The sequence below is a fragment of the Oryza sativa genome, chromosome 6 (assembly GCF_034140825.1).
Source record: "Oryza sativa Japonica Group chromosome 6, ASM3414082v1".
NCBI lineage: Eukaryota > Viridiplantae > Streptophyta > Magnoliopsida > Poales > Poaceae > Oryza > Oryza sativa.
This window is the reverse complement of record NC_089040.1, coordinates 8,343,076-8,363,220: the sequence shown is the minus strand read 5'-3', so window position 1 is coordinate 8,363,220 and position 20,145 is coordinate 8,343,076. Positions and strand designations below refer to the sequence as shown.

At 44.2% G+C, this 20,145-nt stretch overlaps 2 protein-coding genes across 3 annotated transcripts; one reads left to right on the top strand and one right to left on the bottom strand.

Moving 5' to 3' along the window:
• Positions 1-9,415: 9,415 nt before the first annotated feature.
• LOC4340679 (endoglucanase 17-like) lies at positions 9,416-14,974 on the top strand. Its single transcript, NM_001421528.1, has 7 exons — positions 9,416-9,669; positions 9,793-10,200; positions 10,378-10,470; positions 10,556-10,717; positions 13,555-13,669; positions 13,760-13,923; positions 14,157-14,974. The coding sequence occupies exons 1-7, from the start codon at positions 9,475-9,477 to the stop codon at positions 14,511-14,513; spliced, it is 1,494 nt and encodes a 497-aa protein (NP_001408457.1). The 5' UTR covers positions 9,416-9,474; the 3' UTR covers positions 14,514-14,974.
• Positions 14,975-16,136: 1,162 nt separating this feature from the next.
• On the bottom strand, positions 16,137-17,289 carry LOC4340678 (uncharacterized protein At3g17950). Of its 2 annotated transcripts, NM_001421529.1 has the most exons (2): positions 17,165-17,286; positions 16,137-17,068 (listed from the first exon to the last, which is right to left on the bottom strand). In NM_001421529.1, the coding sequence occupies exons 1-2, from the start codon at positions 17,243-17,245 to the stop codon at positions 16,466-16,468; spliced, it is 684 nt and encodes a 227-aa protein (NP_001408458.1). In that variant the 5' UTR covers positions 17,246-17,286; the 3' UTR covers positions 16,137-16,465. The 2 variants fall into 2 exon arrangements, with proteins under 2 accessions (NP_001408458.1, NP_001408459.1); NM_001421530.1 differs by having other exon boundaries at positions 16,137-17,289.
• Positions 17,290-20,145: the final 2,856 nt, after the last annotated feature.

Sequence of the window (20,145 nt, the reverse complement as noted above, 5' to 3'; positions counted from 1 at the left end):
ATATTTAGTTTGATTAGAGTTCTCTCATAACAATCTATTAAAAGAAGGTAAACCGACTGTTATACGAGATCTATTAAAAGGAGATAATCCGGCTGTGATACGAAGTAAGCTTATCTTACGAGATATATTAAAAGAAGGTAATTCGGTTGTTATACGAAGTAAGTTCAACTGGTTAGTGGTTAGGTTAGGTTTCTTGTGGAGTTGTGATGTAAGTAACCAACTCACCTAGTTTGGTTTCTTGTGGAGTTGTGATGGAACCAACTCACCCGGGTTCAAGATAGTGTATCTCAACTGAGTTGTTTTGTGGTGGAGCCAACTCACTCGGGTTAAGCCAGCGTATCTCAACTGAGTTTTGATGGAACCAACTCACATGGGTTCAAGCTAAGCCCGCATATTTCAACTGAGTTATAATGGAACCAACTCACTCAGGTTCGTTGGTTCAAGCTAGCGTATCTCAACTGGTTAGGTTCCGGGTTCAAGCCAGCATATCTCAAATGGTGGAACCCAGTGAACTGGTTACGTTCCAGGTTAAGCTAGCGTATCTCAACTGGTGGAACCAACTCAAACGTGATCAAGCTCCTCGACTGCGAGGTGTCTGTGGTAACTTCGTCAATTTTAAGATATGCCGGCTCAGTCTTCCTGACGGTTTTTAAACTTGTAAGCAGATTTCACCTAGGTCCACGAACTTGCAAATTGCACATCGAGATCCCTAAATTTGGTTTATTATATCATCTTGATCCAATGCCTTATTTGTCCGTGATCTTACCTACGTGGCATACCATGTGAAAGATGACATGGTAAAATTTCCCCTTTCCCTTTTTTTTATCCCCATCTTTTCTCTTCTTCCTCCACTATTGGATGCACCAGCGGCAGCGAGCAAGCAGCAGAAAAGGAGAGGGAGGTAGAGAGAGATTACACTAGTCACCTAGAAAGAGGCACTGACAATGGAGTGGAGCGCACCCTTGATCGACGCCTCTGCCTCTTTGTTGTCGCGCGCGTTACTAGTCGTTGCTGCCACCTCCTCTCGTCCGCCTCTTCGTCATCGTCCGTCGCCTCTTCTCCTCCACCTCTTCTACACGCCCGGGTATGCGCCGCCTCCTCCTATTCTCCATTTCTTCGTTGCCGTTGGCCGTTGCGCGCCCTGGATCTGCGTCGTCTACTCTTCTATGCCTCTTCGCCGAATATGCGCCCTACTCCCTTACTAGCTGGCCGAAGTAAGAACGCACCATCCCCGGCGGAGTTGCCGATGTGGCCCTATATCTAGTGGCAATGCAGCTGGCGGTGGCCACGGGGGGCGGAGGAGGTGCCAGTGGCTGCGGAGGACCCCTCCCTTGCCCTCGACTTTCCCGTAGCAGCAGCAGGCGGCGGCAACGGCAACGGCAACGAGGAAAAGGAGGCAACAAAGATGGTGGTGGTAGCGTCGAAGCAATAACAGTAGTAGCTGGCGGTTGCAGCGGCAAGGAAGAAGATGCTACGACGACATCTTCGAAGTAGTAGCAAGTGGCAGCGGGAAGGTGAGAGAGGAGGAAGAGGTATAAGGAGAGAAATGGAAGAGAAAAAAGGAAGAAAAGAAAAGGAAAATGAATAATAATTAATTAAAATATGCCATGTCATTATCCACATGACATGCCACGTAGGCATGACCACGATCAAATGAGTTTTTGACATAAATAATATAAAAAACTAAGTTTAAAGATCTCGATGCACGCTTTGCAAGTTTAAGAATCTAGATGAAACCTGTTGCTTATAAATTTAAAAACCACTGGTATAATTTACTTAAAAAAGACGAAGGGCTGCTTATAAGGTTAAAAGTTGTTGGTATAATTTACTCTAAAAATAAAATAGACGAATATTATATAGAGGGTGTTTAGATTCAGGTGTAAAGTTTTGGTATGTCACATCGGGATTATATAGGGTGTCGCATGGGGTGTTCTGCCATTAATAAAAAAACTAATTACAAAATCTGTCAGTAAACCGTGAGATAAATTTATTAAGCTTAATTAATCCATCATTAGCAAATGTTTACTGTAGCACCACATTGTTAAATCATGGGGCAATTAGGCTTAAAAGATTTGTCTCACAAATTAGTCATAATCTGTACAGTTAGTTATTTTTATTTAATACTTTATGAACGTGTTTAAACGTTCGATGTGACAGGGTGAAAAATTTTAAAGTGAGATAAGGGCCATACTAGATTGGAGAGGGTCATAAATTTCGATGGTAAAGACCGGATAGGACCGTGTGTGATTTTGAAAAAAAAAAGGAAAATAAAAAAATGTAAAAGGCTTCGTAGCACATCTTCTTTTTTCCGGTCACCGTGTGTTACTTCTGACAGAGCCGGTCAAACCATAGCTCTGAGATGCTTTTCAGCGGACAGGAGCTTTTCGGGAGAAGTCCATATGTGCGCGTCTTTTCCTCTCAGAGAACTCCACTACTCACGAAGGTTAAAAGGGCATAACTAATTATGGCCATTCCAGCATCAAAGATTCATTATGGCCTTAGGTGGTGGTTGAGAAGGAGGGACTAAACTTTAATCCCTTTCACAAAAACATAAGATAATGACTTATGTTTTTGAGTTTAGCCCCTCTCCCAAACACCCTCTTAGGCTTTGATTGGAAAGTTTATAGCAGCCATACCTTCTATCATCTCAATCTCTAACTTCTATTGTTTAGATTTTTACCTACCTTTTAAAAGTTTGTGATTATCTATACTCCTTTAAAAAATAATGATGATGATAAATAGTGAATCTGCCCTCACCCCTCACCAACTCCCTACCCTTTCGAAGTGAGAAGAAAGGAGTCAACCACCACCTCTACTTTTTATGAGAGGTAAAAATAATATTGTAAGGCCATATGCCACATATGTTAATCACAAATATATGTAGAATTTAAAATATAATATATATAAAAAATAATCAATAAAAGTAGGTTAATAATCATTTTTATCAATTAAAATCATGTTGCAACGCATGTGCAATATGCTAGTAGTATTCAAAAAAATAACAAGAAATGTGAAGCTAAAACCCTAGTTTTCCTAAATTATCAAAAGCTAACTACTACATCTGTTTAAAATAAGTGTAACTGTGGATATCCATTTTATTTTTAAAAAATATAAAAAATTAAAAAAAATAGTCACACATAAAGTACTAGTAATGTTTTATAATAATAATAATAATAATAATAATAATAATAATAATAATAATAATAATAAGACGAATGGTCAAAAGATTGACATAAACAGTATAAAACTGCACTTATTTTGGGACAAAGAAAATATTAACCAGCTACTTACTAGAATCAGTCACTTTGAATCGCAGGAACGAAAAATGCATGATTATGATAGGAACTCAAGTGTAAAAAAAAATAATTGCAAAATGCAAAAAAAAAACACACATAATGATCATTTGATTGGACCGTAAGAAAAAGTAGAAATCGGATGAGAAAGATATATAAACTCAAATCAAAATTCTAAGAGGTTGGAGCTCTTCCTAAATTGTCTTCTATATGATTGTCCATTCCATAAAAATTTCAAAGGATAAAATATGATTTAATCATTTGTTTTAAAGGCTTTCATTAGAAAATTTTTCATTAGGATTAAAATCTTTCAAAATTTCTAAGTTTTTTCTACAAATCAAAAGCGCCCTAAACTTCCCAAACAGAACCTAATACTACTAGCACATCCCACAAGTTCTTGCGGATGCTCAAAAGTTTCCATTATTCCATGCCCGAAATGCCATGCTGCAAGAACAGGCATGATCATTCATTCCATGTAGCACGTAGCAGTTTCTCGTTTCCAACTCGAACATAGACCAGCAGGTAAAACCAAAATCTTTGCTGCCATGTTGGGGTGTTGCCAAGAGACCGACCGGTTCTCCCGTTGCCTCTCTGCCATCTTTTCACCGCGCCGTTTGCTCTGCTCCGTGCTGGTAAAAAGCAGCGAGTCGTGCGGTGACTTCCCGAGCAGAATCATGGCCGGACGAACGAGAGGGACTTTTGGGGGGTGGAGGGGAGGGGGGGGGGGGGAGCTTTTTCGCCTGTTTAAGCCTCAAAAGAGTCGAACAAAAAGCTCACCATTCACCACAGGTTCCTGCTAAAATCCACCCGGCTTTATTGCCGAGGCGATGTCTTCTGTCTTCAGTCTTCAGAGCAGGTACAATAGCATATTATAAGTCAGCTATAACCACGTATCGAGAAAAAAAAGATAAGAGAAAAACGTGGGCTACAGATTTGTAACCAGCTGCAGCACGGACTCCAAGACGTATATGTGTATGAGAGGTGGGACCGAGTATTAATGGTGTAGTATATTTTTATAGTTAACTATTGTATGAATGGGCTATTAGATTAGCTATAGTTGATTTGGAGCCCGTAGTTGGCTATTTCGAGTACCAGCAACTGTAGCTGTGTTGTCGGATATTTTCGGTAACAAGCCACGTCGACTTACACAGGCACTCTATCAACTCAGAGTCCAACAACGAATCCAAAATATTAATTTATATAGTTCAAATAAAATCATATGTAAGGACGTATACAATAAAAGCCACTGCTATCAGTGGTCCTGAGATGCCACGTAGGCTAAGATCACATAGAAATCACACCACTCTATAATGGAGGGAGATGCTATATGGGCTAAGACCACAGAGAAGTCAACCACCCTATAATGGAGGCTACTGTAAAGTAGTTTTCTATTTCAGCATATAGAGTTTTACATGTTAGCCTTTATAATTGTTTTTACTTTCAGATAGTTAAAACTTTTGTGCTTAATTTAGATCCTACACTCCTGATGATCCCACTGTCAGCCTCTCACTTTTCTTATCCTTATCCATCTTGCATTCTTGCTCAATCTCCCCTCTTCTCCACCTCTCTCCCACTTCAATATCTTCACCGGCGGCACTCCTCTCCCCTCCCCGGTGGTCCCGCCTCTCTTGCAAACCGGACTGCATCCACTAATGAGCTCGTAGGCGGAGGGCGACGAGATCAACGTGGATCGAGGCTCACTGCCGGGCACCATGACGGGATCTCAGGCGGAGCGAATCGAGACGGCTCCCTTCCTAGGTACCGCTGTTAACGCGGATCTGGGTGGCCCCCTCCCCAGCTGCCGCCTCCTCTCCTTGTTTGGTCGCTGACACTTGCCCCGGCCACTGCCATTGGAGCGGAGTGAGACGGCTCCCTCCCTAGCCGCCGCCGACGCAGATCGAGGACGGCTACCTCCCCAGCCACCATCTTCCTTTCGCCGCCGGCGCGCATCCCCGGCCGCGCTGTCGGCGCAGATCTTTCCGGCATCCCATGTCGTCGGTGGCATCTTTCTGATGGTGGCATCGGCGTCGTCTTCCCGATGGTGGTCTCCAGGTATCTCTTTTCTCCTCCTCTCTCTCTCTCTCCAATTTTTTTCCTTGCGACTTCCCGGACCAAACAAATCAGCTCCTCTCTCTCCTAGTACCACCGCTTAACCATAGTTCCCTCTATAGGCTCCTCTGACACACCACGGAACCACCATTCCCCTCCACGGTGGCATCCAAATCTACGTAGAGGCTAAGACCACTAGTTTGAGACCATGCGTTGTACATGGCCTAAACAATATCGTCGAAAGCTGGTAAAACAGAGTACGTGACGGACCCTTTTCTGGAAAAGAAAAACTGTAAACCATATTGTCGAGAATTGCCACGCTGGTCTTCCACAACGCTACGACTCAGCGACCAGCCGGAGCAAATGCAGGTCTTGTACAATGCAGTACGACTAAACGGCCAGCCGAAGCAACTGCCCTAGTGGCCCACGAGTGGGCGAAGCCTCGGGATTTCGGCAACGTTTTTCAACTCGGCCGTTCGTGTCTGCACGTACACCTGCCTTTCCTCTCTGCCTACCGTCTCCAACCGTCCGGCCACCGTCCTTAACCTCCGGCCTACGGTTTCCCCTACCAAGAACGGACACACATTTACTGCACCGTATAGCTAGCCTTAAAACTAGCATGTTAGATTTGCCAACTCGCCATTGGTCCATCCCTTGCTTGGAACTCGGAGCAACACCAAAAACCTGCAAGCAAACAACACGATTAATAAAAGACGCCGACCGAGCAGATCCCGTGTTCCCGATATTCTCCAACTTTGGACATTTTCAACCCAATAACTAAGATGATGTCCATAACGTTAAATAAGTTGTCACTTAGGACAAAAAAAAATGATGTGGCAAGTGAATAAATGAGAAAAGAGAAGGAAACGAGACATGGTTTCTACATAATATCCAAGACATCATATGAAATAAGTAGCATTAAATTGAAGTATGGAATATTGATGTTTGCATTGGAAGAGTAGTGTCTAATACTAGTTTTTTTTTATGATGTGGAGTTTATGGAAACCATGTCTAGTGTTATGGGTTGGGACTACCCTTAAAGAAGGTACAATAGCAGACTATAAGCCATCTATAAATATATTTTTAAAAAATAAAGAAAGAGAAAAGCAGCGGGCTACAGATCTGTAGCCAGCTGCAGCACGAACTCCAAGACGTAATATATGTATGACAGGTGGGACCAGATATTAATAGTATATTAAGCAACTATTGTATGAATTAGCTATTACATTGGCTATAGATAATTTGAAGCTAGTAGTGGACTATACTATTAATTGGTCTTACATATGCCCACCACCACCACCATCATGCGTACATGTGGCCGTGGCAGTACATCAACATACTACACTGCATCTCCTCTTATTACTGCTGACAAAGAAAACATAGATATGAAGATAATTGCAACTTGGATTGCCAGCCTCCATCCCCTCGTCATTACAGTAGAAACCATTAATTCCAAGCTACGTAGCCGTAACATGCACGGATGGGCCCAAAAAAAGAAATGGCCATGTATCAGTATAATTCAGTATGGCCACTTCCGTCAGATCACAATAACGTGATCTCCATGTGTGAGGGGGCACGGGTGCACGGGCAGCGCCGGATTGGCGGATCAGCCCGACCGATCGGCTTATCGACGAGGGCGAGCGGATGCGCGATGATACGCAGTTAAGCGCCGGTGGACGTACCACGCTACGCATACGGCATACGTGCAGTGCAGGGGTGCAGCAGCACGTCATGTACGCGGCTGGTTGGTTGCCCCCACCGGGCGCTGGTACCTTATCGCGTGGCAGTACGATGGCTCCGGGTCGTCGTCACGTAGCTATTTTTAACAAAGTAACTTGTTTTAAAATGAAACTATTTCTTTATCTATCCTTTTATTTTAACCAATCACAATAATTCTTTTTAACTACTTTCTCTTCTTCACTAATTATAACCCTACTACAATCATTTCTATTTATTTTCTTAATATACATGCCTACCTAAAAATTTGTTACATTTTGGACGGAGGAAGTACGTGATATCGCCGGCGCCGGCCGGGGCCCTCGCGTCTTCTTCTTCCCCTCGATCCGTCACGTCCGGCCTCTCTCTGCCACTGCCTCCGGTCAATCCTGGTGCCCTCGACTTTTGCCTTCGTTCCTACGTACACCCTGTCCATGCGAACGTCCATCGCCGCATGGGGCCAACACAGTGTGCTAATGTACAACGGCTTCATTTTCACGTGGCAAAGCAAAGGTGGCTCTTTTATTTCTTTTGTGAAAACTCCAAATGTATTGTTATGGAGGTGTCATTACTAAAGAAAAAAGAAATTATCAAATACCTTAAAATATACATCGATCGTAGTAGCATGACTTAAAATAAGGGGACGGTAATGATAAGGGGCATAATAACCGCACCAAGCTTAAAATAAACTTAAACAAAGATTTTTTAAAAAAATTGTCGGGTTTTCTTACTATTTCACCTGCTAGGGTACAGTAACCCCTTATCTCCTTAAGGTTTAAAGAAGACACATACAACGTTATGAGCATGAAGGAGTATTATCTTTTGCCGATCTAGATTTGAGGATTGGGTAGTAGACCGTGAGGTTATCTTGGGTTTCTCCACAGGCAAAGACAACCTCTATTTGCGACATAGTGAATCGCTTATGTATTGAAAACTGCGTTGAGTTTCCTAACATGTATTACCTGTCTCGTTATTTTCTTATTAGCTCATTAGCTACAACCAAAAATTAAAATTTAAAACTTGATTTTGGATTTGATTTTCATCCCAGTCTATTTTTAACTGGTTTTTGGACATCTAATGATACATGTGCTAAAATTTTATGTATAAATTATTTTTAATATTTATTTATTTATATCATGTCTTACATGTCGTAGCTAGAATGACAAGAGTCTAAATTAACTTGACTTCGGGATAAACCCTACATTCCCCTCCTTCCTCTTTTCGGTTGGTGATCAGTTGAGTAGTGGTTTGGGATCTAGGAGAGGTGTTAGATTGTGAGAAGAGTCAAAAAGACAGATGAGCTAATGGTAATAGATGATACCGAGAATCGTACTGTTAGAATGAAAAACGTGTCTATTTTTTCTATGCTCAAAAGCTTTACACGTGAATATTTAGGAGAAAAAAGAATACATCTATAACATGACAGTTGTTATAGACAACATAAACTCCTAGAGAACAAGAAAAACTATCAATGGAGATGACTAGACATATCTATGCTCCTTAAAAAAAGAGAGTAATAGCGGTGATGGCGCCACCACCCTGTCACTAACTCCCTATTTTCTTTGAGGGAAAAAAAAGACATGTCAGATTAGAGAATCCACGACTTCTCTTTTTTTTAAAGGAAAATGAACAATATTAGATTAAAGTGTCGACACATTAGAGCAAATTTAATAGTATAGCCCACTACTAACTCCAAATCATCTATAGCCAATGTAATAGCCAATTCATACAATAGTTGCTTACTATACTATTAATACCTGGTCCCACCTGTCATATGCATATTACGTTTTAGAGTCCGTGCTGCAGCTGGCTACAGATATGTAGCCCGCTGCTCTCCTCTCTCTTTCTTTATTTCTTTAAAATATATTTATAGTTGTCTTATAACCTGCTACTGTATCTGCTCTTAGTAGCGAATATATGATATAATTAAGATATGATATATGCAGGAAGTAATAGTAATAACAGGTCAACGATATTTTTTTTAAGTTGAAATCCCTATCAACGCACGCTAGTAACAAGAGAAATACCCTCGGTATACCGTGGTGTTACGCTACTCGTGCAGTAGTGCCTCATCATGGGCTCGTCGAAGCAAAAAGCTCCGAGTCTCCAGCAACGTTTGCCGCGGACCAGGTCCACGGAGCCGCACCGCCGCGAGCCCCGCCCCGTCTCCTCGTACCGAGCGCCGCAACGTTCCGACGCGCACGCGTCGCGCCATCACTGGCCGCCTCCCCAGCATCCCATGTCGCTTTCCCACCTCTGCCCACCCTCACATGCCCCGTTAACCAGACCTCACTCTCCTCAGCTCAGCTCAGGCTCAGCTCCTCTATTAATTCCTCCCCGACCACACAGCACCAACCAACTAAACCACCACCACCACCACCCCCCGCCGAGACAGTGACACTCTCCTTCCGCGGCAATGGCGGCGGCGGGCGGTGCTGTGCTGCTGCTGGTGCTGGCGACCGCGACTTCGGTGACAGGGCAGCATGACTACAGCGACGCGCTCCACAAGAGCATCCTGTTCTTCGAGGGCCAGCGCTCCGGCCGCCTGCCACCCGACCAGCGCCTCCGCTGGCGCCGTGACTCCGCCCTCAACGACGGCGCCACCGCCGGCGTACGGACCACCACCGCTCTCTCTCTCTCTCTGTTCTAGCATTAATGCGGTTTGCAATGTAGTAGTAATGATGACGATGTCGCTGACGGTTTCTTGGAATGGTGGCGTGGCGTGGCGTGGCAGGTGGACCTGACGGGAGGGTACTACGACGCCGGCGACAACGTGAAGTTCGGGTTCCCGATGGCGTTCACGGCGACGCTCATGTCGTGGGGGCTGATCGACTTCGGGCGGAGCTTCGGGGCGCACGCGGCGGAGGCGAGGGAGGCGGTGCGGTGGGCGACGGACTACCTGATGAAGGCGACGGCGACGCCCAACACGGTGTACGTCCAGGTCGGCGACGCCTTCCGCGACCACTCCTGCTGGGAGCGCCCCGAGGACATGGACACCCCGCGCACCGTCTACAAGGTCGACCCCTCCCACCCCGGCTCCGACGTCGCCGCCGAGACCGCCGCCGCCCTCGCCGCCGCCTCCATCGTCTTCCGCGACGCCGACCCCGACTACTCCAACCGCCTCCTCGACCGCGCCATCCAGGTTCACTCCACACTCCATTAATTAAATACCACTGTACTAACTCCTCCTACTAGTACTGTTCCATGTCATTAGGGCATAAATGAGTAACTAAATGTATGCACGTTTTCTTTCTATCACTGGCACTTGCAAGCCACTCTCACTTGAGCACTCACTCTGCTTCGTGTGTGTGATGGGAAGGTGTTCGAGTTCGCGGACAAGTACAGGGGCCCATACAGCAGCAGCCTGCACGCGGCCGTGTGCCCCTGCTACTGCGACTACTCCGGCTACAAGGTGCGCATCCGTTGCCTCCTTCCCCTCGTTGCGATTCGGTTGGTTGATTGATTAACCGAGCGTAATGTGCGTCGCGATTGTGCAGGACGAGTTGCTGTGGGGCGCGGCGTGGCTGCACAAGGCGTCGCGGCGCCGGGAGTACCGCGACTACATCAAGCGGAACGAGGTGGTGCTCGGCGCCAGCGAGGCCATCAACGAGTTCGGCTGGGACAACAAGCACGCCGGCATCAACGTCCTCATCTCCAAGGTAGTACTAGCAACTAGTACCACTGCACTCGAGTTACTGCTACTCTTATTGACACTACTGCTTGTGGTAAAGTTAGTAACTGTGTTGCTGACGTGACGAGTCACGAGAGGCGAGGTGAACTATATGAGAATCAACCTACTAGCAGCGTTGTTAGATTGTTTTTTCGCAGCTGCCGATCGAGAGTCACTTGCTGGTTTTGATAGTAGTACTAGTTAGCGTCAGCTTTGCGTCGTGTTGATAGTAGTACTGGTTAGCATCAGCTTTGCTCGTACTGTTTTTGGCCGGGGACGCTCGGTCTCGGCCAAAACACTGGCTCTGCTGCTGCTGCTCAGCGCTGCGAGCCTGCAACGCTGCGTCGGCCCAGCGGGCGGGCACATGCGACTTACGTCGCGCCTCCCGGCTTTTTCCACCAACCCTGTGCACGACCATTGACTACACGCGGTTCCGTGGTATGGCCAAGTTTGGCTTTAGATTTTTTGCACATTTCAACATGAATAAAATCGACACACTACAAATAAAAAATCTTGTAAATGTTTACGTAAATTTTAGGCAATGCCCAAAAGTTGGCCGGTACAAATAGAAACATGGCGTGGATGTACAGGATGTCACGAGCACTGCTGGAAAAAAAAAGACGTGCGAGCTTGTGCAAAAAGGTTTGCTAGGGCTGTGTTTAGTTCCTGAAAAAATTTAGAAGTTTAGAGAAAGTTAGAAGTTTTAAAAAAAATTAAAAGTTTATATGAATAGAAAAGTTTTAGATATGATCTGATGGAAAGTTAGAAGTTTAGGTTAGTTGGGGTGAACTAAACACGGCCTTCGATAGGCCAGGGGCATGGGCGATGTGGAAAGAAGCACCTTTTCACGCACCTTTTGGCCCCGGCATGTGGGACATGCTGACCCCGGTTCGGTTGGCACGGCCTGAAGTTCTCCTCCACAAACTTCAAACTTTCCATCACATCAAAAACTTTTCTATACATATAAACTTCTAACTTTTTTTTCAAACTTCCAAGTTTCTTCAAACTTCACTCTTTTTCCACCAACTAAATTAGCATTGTGTGTTTGGCCGTATTTAGGGTGTGTTTAGTTCACGCCAAAATTGTGTGTTTAGTTCACGCCAAAATTGAAAGTTTGGTTGAAATTGAAACGATGTGATGGAAAAATTGTAAGTTTGTGTGTGTAGGAAAGTTTTGATGTGATACAAAAGTTGGAAGTTTCAAGAAAAAGTTTGGAACTAAACTCGGCCTTAGATTCAAACTTTTTTCTTCAAATTTCCAACTTTTCTGTTACATCGAATGTTTGGACACATGTATAGAGCATTAAATGTGGACGGAAAAAAACCAATTACACAGTTTGCATGTAAATCGCGAGACGAATCTTTTGAATCTAATTACGACATGTTTTGATAATGTGATAAATATTTGCTAATAACAGATTAATTAGGCTTAATAGATTCGTCTCTCAGATTACATACGAAACCTATAATTTATTTTATTATTAGTTTACGTTTAATACTTTAAATGTGGATCCGTATACTTAAAAAATTTTGGCACACCAACTAAACATAGCCTTTGTTTTGCTGCTGCTACTGTACCACACGTCATGTCTCCTCCTACTTGCGTTATTCCTTCCGTGTGCAAGCACCAGCTAGACAGAGCAATGTTGCTAGTGCTACCATCATCCTGCGTGTGTACTGTACTGTACTAGTATAGTACTCCCTCCGTCTCATAACAGAAGTGATTTTGAGTTTTTGTTTGTACTGTTTGACCATTCATTTTATTAAAAAAATTTAGAATTATTATTTATTTTCTTTGTGACTTACTTTATTATCCAATGTATTTTAAGCATAATTTTTCGTTTTTTTATATTTACACAAATTTTTTTAGGACGATGTTTGGATTATGTTTTGTCTCCTTGGTTGTCAACTGTAACCACATCTTGGTGGATAGCAGAGTAGTTTGGTTCAGTTTTAGTACATCGTTTGTGTACATTAGTGACTACTGACTATAGATAATTGTAATATGCTGCCTGCAGATAGAACAAGCGTATTGTTTTATCTCCTGCTCCACTTCTTGTGTCCATACATCAACCAAGCATGTGAACTGTATAGTTAGATTGACATGATGTGTTCTCCTAAGTCCAAACTAATCACGCAGCCATTTCCTGACGTAGGCATTTGTATGCAATGGTGATGATAGGGATGGATATGCACACCGTGGCACAGTGTTCTCCGCACACACATGACATAAGAACACATGTCGTGATCCTCCATGTTCTTTCAAGCATTTGCTGCCATCATTTTGGATTGCTAGCCAGCAGTACATTATACAATTACAGTTTTGAGATCCCCACAGCATGAGTGATTGATTACATTATCTAAAAACCGAGTGATTGATTAGCTGAACTATTACTCGTCACTGGACCGTGGGACCAGATTCTTTGTGGATAGATTAATCAACATGTAAGCAGCGTCAGAATGCCAGTCCACACTTTTTCAGTAGCTCGGTACTAGCACTGTACTATCAAATTTTCCAAGCACACTAGAATATCTCATAGATTAATGGATCATCATCCTCTGGAAAATTATTGATTAGTAGGAACGAAGTAGAGGCGAGCATATTTGTCTCTCATCAGTGACGACTCGCTCTTCTCTGGCCTTGCGCTCGGCAGTCGGCACGTTGCTGTTGCAGGCAATGGATGCTTCAGCGCTCACGGGTCTCGTGTTCCCGGCCTTGCTGACAGCCTAAACCACACCAAATCGATGACTTGATGTTCCTCATAATGACATGGTATTGGGTGATTAGCCACTAATGATATCTCTCTCCTGTGATTTGATTTTGCAGGAGGTCCTGATGGGGAAGGACGAGTATTTCCAGTCGTTCCGCGTGAACGCCGACAACTTCATCTGCACCCTCCTCCCCGGCATCTCTAATCATCCCCAGATCCAGTACTCCCCAGGTCTGTCACCTCCTAACAATCTAGCCCAATACACGCATAATCATCATTTGGATGCAAATGACTGATACGTGTGTTGTGTGTTTATGGCAGGTGGGCTGCTGTTCAAGGTGGGCAACAGCAACATGCAGCACGTGACGTCGCTGTCGTTCCTCCTCCTCGCATACTCCAACTATCTCAGCCACGCCAACGTCCGCGTCCCCTGCGGCACCTCCTCCGCCTCCCCCGTCCAGCTCCGACGCGTCGCCAAGCGCCAGGTAAAGGGAAAAAAAATTCTAGCTGCGACCAGGATTTACCAAACCGTTTTCAATCGATTTGAATAGAGTTATCGTCACTCTACGTTTTAGCGGTTAGCACAAGATATACTATGATTTTTAAAACTAGAAGATTGCCGCACCTGATAACCGTGGGTTTTGTAAGCCTTGGCCATGACACGCATGCCGCCGCCGTTGCTGCGCCGTGAAACCAACTGAGTTTTTTTTGGGTGCAGGTGGACTACATCCTGGGCGACAACCCGCTGCGGATGTCGTACATGGTGGGTTACGGGTCGAGGTACCCGCTGCGGATCCACCACCGGGGGAGCTCGCTGCCGTCGGTGGCGGCGCACCCGGCGCAGATCGGGTGCAAGGCCGGGGCGACCTACTACGCCAGCGCGGCGCCCAACCCGAACCTCCTGGTGGGCGCCGTGGTGGGCGGGCCCAGCAACACCAGCGACGCGTTCCCCGACGCGCGGGCCGTGTTCCAGCAGTCCGAGCCCACCACGTACATCAACGCCCCGCTCCTCGGCCTCCTCGCCTACTTCTCGGCCCACCCCAACCTGGCCCAGTCCGATCTCCTCTACGACTGAAAATCTGACGGCCCAACACAAGTGGCCTTCCCCGTTTTGCATTGGCCGTAGTGGGCCGATTTGATCGAGTAATTGGTTAGTAATTTAGTATTGATCCTGTAGCGTGTGCCGATCCTTTCCTGTAAAAAATGGCAGGAACGGGGATTGGTCGTAGCGTGGTTGTATGCACTGTACCCTAGCATTTTAGTAGCAATTTAGCGTATGCTGGATGCGATGTCTTATTGGCATCAGATGTCCATCCGGCTATGCGATGCATTCTGTTCGGCTATCTACTCTAAGCATCCTTTGTCAAGTGTCAAGGGGGCCGGAATTAGTGCCAGGATTAAGCTTTAAGCTAAGCATATCTGTAACGTCGTCGTCCACAAGACATGTCATGTGCAGCATTGGGCCTTTTTCCGGCTTTTGGGATTACTCCTCGCTGGAATCCAAAGCTTTGCTTGAAGCAGGCAGCTATTCTCGTACATTGTTCATCATTCCCCTTGGTGGCTATATGGATTTATGCCTCGAAAGAGCAAAGTTGCGTGCTCCGTGGCTGAAATGGAAGAAGGCAGTTTTGGCCCGGGGAAGTCAGAAGTCGCTATCGCTTTTTCTCCTCGCTCTCTGGAACACCAGGATTTCACTAGCCCCGTACCAAAAATCGAGCTGTTTCTACAATGAGTTGTGTGCAAAAGATTTGAAATTTGTACGTTTTGAACTGGCTTTTGTTGTACGAGACTACGGGTACGTGGTGGAGCTTGATTGGGGACTACGGGTACGTGGTGGAGCTTGATTGGGCAGGAGACATTCTTCTTCTCGTATGGGTGAAGCAGTATATGGACCCATGAAATGAGAGTGATGGATCAACCCATGCAGTAGTGCAGATCATCACATGCCGGGATGATTGTGAAACGGGAGATTTGTGCCCTGTTCTGGCACGGGGCTGTATCTTTTCTGCTGCCGTTCGATGGAATCGTCAATGTTCAGAAACATATTCAGAAAAAAATGGACAAACAAACAGCTGCTCCAGTAGTACTGCTACTGTTGCTATATATGCCTGTGATGCTTTACGGTGCACTTTGGTCCTGTTTAGTACACAAAACAAAAAATTTCACGCTGTCACATCAAATGTTTAGACACATGTATGAAGTATTAAATGTAGGGAAAAAAATCAACTATATAGATTACGTGTAAATTTCGAGACAAATTTTTTAAAACTAATTCCGCCATGATTTGACAACGTGGTGCTACAGTAAACATTTACTAACAACGGATTAATTAGGATTAATAAATTCGTCTCGCAGTTTTCTAGCTTAATCTGTAATTTATTTTGTTATCAGACTATGTTTAATACTTTAAATATGTGTCCATATATCCGATATGATAATAAAAAAAAATTTCCAATTAAACAAGGTTTTTAAGCTAGCAGCGACTGCAACTGCCAATGCTGCAGCTGCAAGCATAGCTAAACACAACTTCACTTCGGTAGCAACGTACTAGTCACCTTATTTAGCTATTTTACCTTGTATACGGCAGTGCCACGGAATTGAAGGAACTGTAGTTGCTGCACGGTTATTGCCAATTCACTCACAGCAAATACTAGTAGTACTTTATATAGCCATTTTATCTACGGAGTTGGTGAGTATATTTATAAACGAATCATTGCAAATTGTTAGTGCATCTACACAAACCATAGAGATAAGAGTAGCATACATGGCTTTCACTATGTTTTGTTTTATTCCTGTGCAGAATAGATTAGGGTAAGCAAAAGGGGTAGGGCATAAACAAGTTTGTACTGAGCTAAAGGTCCAAAGCAAAATAGTAATCATTCCTTGAAAAAACAAGAAAAGGAACAGAAGAGGACAAGAGCAAAAGAATCCATGGGAGGAAGAGAAAAAAGAAAGAAGCGTTCACTCCACTTTCACATAATCACCCCTCGACAGCTGCTTAATTACAAGAATGACCCCCGACCGGCGCTACCCGGCGCCGCCGCTGCAGATGCCGGTGAGCAACACCGGCAGCCTCGCCAATGACGAGGAGGCGGCGGCGCCGGCGGAGGAGGAGGAGGAGGAGCCCTCCGTCGCTCTCTGCAGACGCCACCGCCCACGCTCTTCGGCGGCGGGTTGCTGCGGCTGCGGTGGGCGCACCCTCCCGTCCTCGAACAGCGCGGTGGCCGACACGGCCGCCGCCGCTGCAGCCGCAGCCGCAGCCTCCCGCTCCGAGCCGCCGCCGCCGACGCCGTCGCAGAGGAAGTCCGCGCCGGCGAGCTGCCTCTCCATGTCGAGGAACTCCCCCAGCGACGTCGGCGGCCCACCGGCGTCGTCGCGGCAGAGCCGCCACCAGCTCCCGCCGAGGCTGCGGCTGCCCCGGCGCTGGCGCCTCCTCCGCCGCCGCCGCCACCCGCCCGCGCGCCTCCCCTCCTCCTCCTCCCCCGCCGGTCGCGCCGCAAGCGGGGCCCTCTCCCTCTCCGTCCTCGCCGGCGTCCTCGCCGCGCGACGCTGCCCGCCGCCGCCGAACGCCGACACGCCCATCAGCGTCCCCAGCGTCGTGCTCCGGTCGGGAAAGAACGACCCCGTCGACTGCCCAAAGAAGCCAAAAAAAAAACAACAAACACCTCCATTGATGACGCAAGAAATCAAACAGAGAGCACACGAAATGCAACCTCTGGAACTAACCTCGGTGTCGAGATCGGAGGAGGAGGGCGAGGAGTAGTCGGCGGAGGGGGAGGAGGGGATCATGTCGGCGTCGAGGTCCATCGCCGCTGCCTGCCTCGCTCGACGGTGGCGAGGCGAAGACTGAAGCGAACTAGCGAAGGAAGGGTTTATAAGCAAGTACTCCCTCCCTAGTTTACGTGTCCAAATTTAATCACGTGTCTTATTTAATTTTTTTAAAAAAATTATTTAAAAACATATCACGTATAAAATATTATTTTAATAAAAATAAAAATATTAATTATAAAAATAAATAAATAAAATGAATAAAGTTATATATGAAAACTTATAGCTGCGATTAAAATGGATGAAAGAGGTATAGTTTGGGGCGCGGCAGTTGGATGGGGTCGGCAGCGTGTGTGTGGTGTGGATCGACGGCGATGCGGTCTTAGGAATTAGGACCCCAGTTGCTGTGGCTGTGGTGGTGGCTTGTTTTACTACTACCCCAGTACTAGGCGTCATCGGCATTGGCTAATGGGTGCAGACCTCCGTGAACGAACAGGCAAGGCCCACACATCCTTGGATGTTGGATCTTATTCCTCGTGGTTCATCCATGATCCATCCTCGCGAGCAAAAAGGACCATTATTTATCGAGAGGAATTTCGAGGTCTTTAAATTGAGTTTAGCTTTGGTGCGAAACTATACAGAAACTTGGGTAGTTCCTTATAAATCATGGTGAAAATTGATTGGCATGAATTACATTGAGGGCCTGTTCACTTTGATGAAAAAAAAAACTTACCAAAATTTTGCCAAAATTTCTTATATAGTTACCAAAATTTGGTAAGGTTGAAAATAGCATCAAAGTGAACAGGCTCTGAATCAATTAGGTAAGGATGTACAAAATTTGGTAAGGTTAAAAATGGCATCAAAGTGAACAGGCTCTGAATTAATTAGGTAAGGACGTACAGGTTTTGAGATGCTTTAGGTGGTTTTAGTAGTTTTTGTGGTGTTCTTGATGTGCTTCTAAAGTTGTTTGTTATACTGGTATTTTTTCAGGGTGAACCCTTATTTCTTGGGTTGGTCTTTGTACTTCTTTTCTTCTACATGGCAACATGGAGGGACATCGCAGGCTAGAGACCAAAGGAAAAACATATCAAAGTTTCAAACAACTCCAACTGCTCCTTTGGGTACATTCTCAATATGCATTTAAGCCAGTACTGGGCATCATGTTTGCCATAACTTATTACGGTTTCGGGTTTGTTTGACGCAGACATGTTTTTGCGAGTATTTCCGGTTAAAGAGACACTAGATCATTGTTGCATATGGTACGAGTAACACAGGATTGTGATTGGTATTCCCTCCGTTTTAGGTTATAAATCGTTTCAGGTTATAAGTTGTTTTGACTTTGGTCAAAGTCATACTACTCTAAATTGGACCAAGTTTTATAAATAAATATAGTAATATTTACAATATCAAATTAGTTCAATTAAATCTATAATTTAATATATTTTCATAATAAATTTGTCATGGGTTATACTAGTATTTTTTCTATAATGTTAGTCAAACTTAAGGCAGTTAGTCAAAACGATTTATAACCTAAAATGGAAGGAGTGTATATAACATAAGAATTGAGATGACCGTGATAAACCGATCGATCAACTGTACCATCACATATTCATGTTAACAGGAAAAAAAAAGGTTTTTGTAAGCTAGTAAGTACTCCTGTTAACATGAAGGAAAGAATCTTGAAGCCGACAAGGATAACATCTATACATGGGAAGAATTAAACAATTTTGCAGCAATTAGCATAGCTACGAGATTCTCCCTACTGTTTGGTGCATTCCTCTGGAAATAGTTTCTAAAATGAGCTATCAGATTCTGCTGGAGAATTTTCTTCTAGCTACTCCGGTGCATATGGTACCAAAATTCTGTCAGCCAATGGTCAGTCAAGGGCGCCTGTGATTTGATCTGAAGTGAGAGCAATAATAATGTGACTAACTGATGTAAATGACTGCCAAATTGGCTAATAGTATAATTAATACAACTGTACCATGAGTCTATGATGCTCATAGATAGAGGAACTAATATATGTTTACAAATACTTCTATTTATTTTTGCGAAGAATATCCCTATTTGTCATAAGACATTATTCAAATGTAAACACCATTTCTTTTAATTACTAAATTTATAAATGTTCCAATACATACTTATAATATCAAAGTATGCCGTATGATAAATATAGATATATTCACTTCATTCTAAAATATACTCCACCATTTCTAAAATATAAGAAATTTTAGTTGGATAGAACATATCCTAGTATTATGAATCTAGATAGGCTCTATATCCAGATTCGTAATCCTTTATATTTTGGGACGGATGGAATAGAAAGTTATAGCCTTCGGCATGGGTATTAATTAAGAAGAGTGGTAAAAAATTTTGGTTATCTCCTCAGGATGGATGAGGTGACTAATTGTGGCTATAATAAAGTCAATAAGTAGTATGGGTAGTTTAATGATAAAAGTTAACTTCTACAAATATTAGGTTACTATATTTGAGCTAATTAATTATACTCTAGAAGTTATATTTTGGGATGGAGGAAGTAATATAGAATTTATTTTTCTGATAAAAATTATTAGTGGCCATAATTAAAACAATATCAGTCAACGCTTCTCATTAAATGAGAACAGTGGGCCATTAGCCAGCCATATTTTGGAATGGAGGAAGTAATATAGAATTTATTTTTCTGATAAAAATTATTAGTGGCCATAATTAAAACAATATCAGTCAACGCTTCTCATTAAATGAGAACAGTGGGCCATTAGCCAGCCACAAGCTTGAGGAAGAGAGATGCAGAAAAATAAATAGTAGTATTGACTCTCACATAAGAGCTAGCTCTATACATGTTTCAAATAGAAGCTAGCTCTATACATGTTCCAAAATAAATGATTTAAATACATAAGTAAGAGAGAGAAGAGGAAAAAAGTGAGTACAACCTTATAATA